Source organism: Oryx dammah, unplaced genomic scaffold (assembly GCF_014754425.2).
Source record: "Oryx dammah isolate SB20612 unplaced genomic scaffold, SCBI_Odam_1.1 HiC_scaffold_5, whole genome shotgun sequence".
Lineage (NCBI taxonomy): Eukaryota > Metazoa > Chordata > Mammalia > Artiodactyla > Bovidae > Oryx > Oryx dammah.
The window spans coordinates 104,796,474-104,798,252 of NW_024070189.1; the positions used below are offsets into that span (position 1 = coordinate 104,796,474).

General features: G+C 68.7%; 1 protein-coding gene across 15 annotated transcripts in view; it reads left to right on the forward strand.

Moving 5' to 3' along the window:
* OBSCN (obscurin, cytoskeletal calmodulin and titin-interacting RhoGEF) overlaps positions 1-1,779 on the forward strand; it is a 211,153-nt gene that overhangs the window by 148,190 nt on the left and 61,184 nt on the right. For 14 of the 15 annotated variants that reach the window (XM_040241284.1, XM_040241286.1, XM_040241289.1 and 11 more), the window contains 3 exons: positions 54-166; positions 843-1,109; positions 1,410-1,676. In XM_040241284.1, the coding sequence (XP_040097218.1) occupies positions 54-166; positions 843-1,109; positions 1,410-1,676 (647 nt within the window). Of the gene's footprint in view, positions 1-8; positions 167-842; positions 1,110-1,409; positions 1,677-1,779 lie in introns of all 15 variants that reach the window. The other variant, XM_040241285.1, reaches the window with a different exon arrangement.

A 1,779-nucleotide genomic window follows, 5' to 3' on the forward strand; every position in this document is an offset into this window, starting at 1 on the left:
GAGTGGAGGAAGGGGCCCGAGACCCTCAGAGCCGGGGACAGAGTGAGTCTGAGGCAGGAGGGAGCCGTGTGTGAGCTGGAGATCCGTGAGCTGACCGCGGAGGACGCCGGGGAGTACGCGTGCGTGTGCGGGCAGGAGAGGACCTCAGCCTCGCTGACGGTCACGGGTGAGGATGGGCTTGCGGGCGCGTCTGGGAGCCTGTGCGTGTGCCCGTCTCCTGTGCCCATGCCAGCCTCGCGTGGGCGCCCGTCTCCTCTGTGTCATGTACAGCTTCTGACTGTCACCCGCCTGCTCACCTGCCAAACTCTCTGTTCAGTGTCTGCAGGCCTGGGTTCTGCACTCCAGTCAGGTGACCTCCGGCTCACCCTCGTGTGTGATGGAATCCCCACCTCGTTCCCCTCCCCTGCCTGTCCTAATGCAGTCCACGTTTCCCCCATGCTTCCCTGCCTCTAGTCAGGGTCTGGGGGTCGTGGCCCTGCCCTGGGGGTCTTAGCAGACCCCCCCCCCTTTGCCACCTCAATGGCTGGAGGGACACAGACCTGCCTGTGGGCTTCCTGGGTGGAGGTCAGCATGGGACCCCCCGGGTCAGATCCAGGGTCCCCTTCGCGGCCCCACTGCAGCCCCTCCTCTCCCTTAGAGTAGACCCCGGCCCGTGACCCCACTCCCACCCCGATCCTCCAGAGGAGCCTGAGGCAGTGGGTCCTGTGGGCAGGTGAGGCAGGCCTGGCCAAGGCCCTCAGTGGGTCTGACTGCATTTGGGGTGCCAGTCTCCTCTCTGGGTGACTGGGCCTCAGGCTTGGGGGCTGACCTTCCCTCTCCTCTACCCCATCCCCGCTCTGCAGCCCCACAGGACGTGTTCCGGAAGCCGCTGCAGAGCCTGCAGGCTGAGGAGGGTACCACGGCCAGCCTGCAGTGTGAGCTCTCCGAGCCTGGGGCTGCCGTCGTCTGGAGTAAGGGGGGCCTGGAGGTGCAGGCCGATGGGCGCCGGGAGCCGCGGCAGCGGGGCCACGTGGCAGAGCTGGTGCTGAGGAGCTTGCGCCGGGAGGACACGGGGGAGTACACGTGCAGCTGCGGCTCCCAGACCACCAGCGCCACCCTGTCCGTCACAGGTGCGCGCCCAGGCCGGCCCCACACACGGGGGAGGCGACCCTGGCTCCTACGGGGTGGGCAGACCTGGGGTGACGCCGCCCCCCGACCCTGGCTCCCTCGGGGTGGGCAGGCCTGCAGTGACGCCCCCCGCCCTGCCCGCTGCTGTGCCCTGAGAGCACACATGGGGGAGGCGACCCTGTCTCCTACGGGGTGGGCAGGCCTGCGGTGACGACCCCGCCCACTGCTGTCCCGAGAGCTGCATCCCTGTGGCCTCCTGCCCCCATAGCTGCTCCCACCCTCACGTTCTGCCTCCCCTATAGCTGCGCCCGTGAGGTTCCTTCGAGAGCTGCAGGCGCAGGAGGTAGACGAGGGCACGACGGCTTGCCTGCGCTGTGAGTTGAGCCGGGCGGGCGGCAGCGTGGAGTGGCGCAAGGGCTCCCTGCAGCTCTTCCCGTGTGCCAAGTACCAGATGGTGCTGGACGGCACAGCCGCTGAGCTGCTGGTGCACGGGGCCGAGCAGGAGGATGCTGGCCTCTACACCTGTGACACGGGCCATGCGCAGAGCACCGCCAGCCTCTCTGTCCGGGGTGAGCCTCCCACTGGCCCCTGCCCTCCCCTAGTCCCTGGGCCCCCCTAAAACCAGCAGGCCCCTTGATGAGCAGCTCTGAGTGCCCTCCCTGCTCCCCCCAG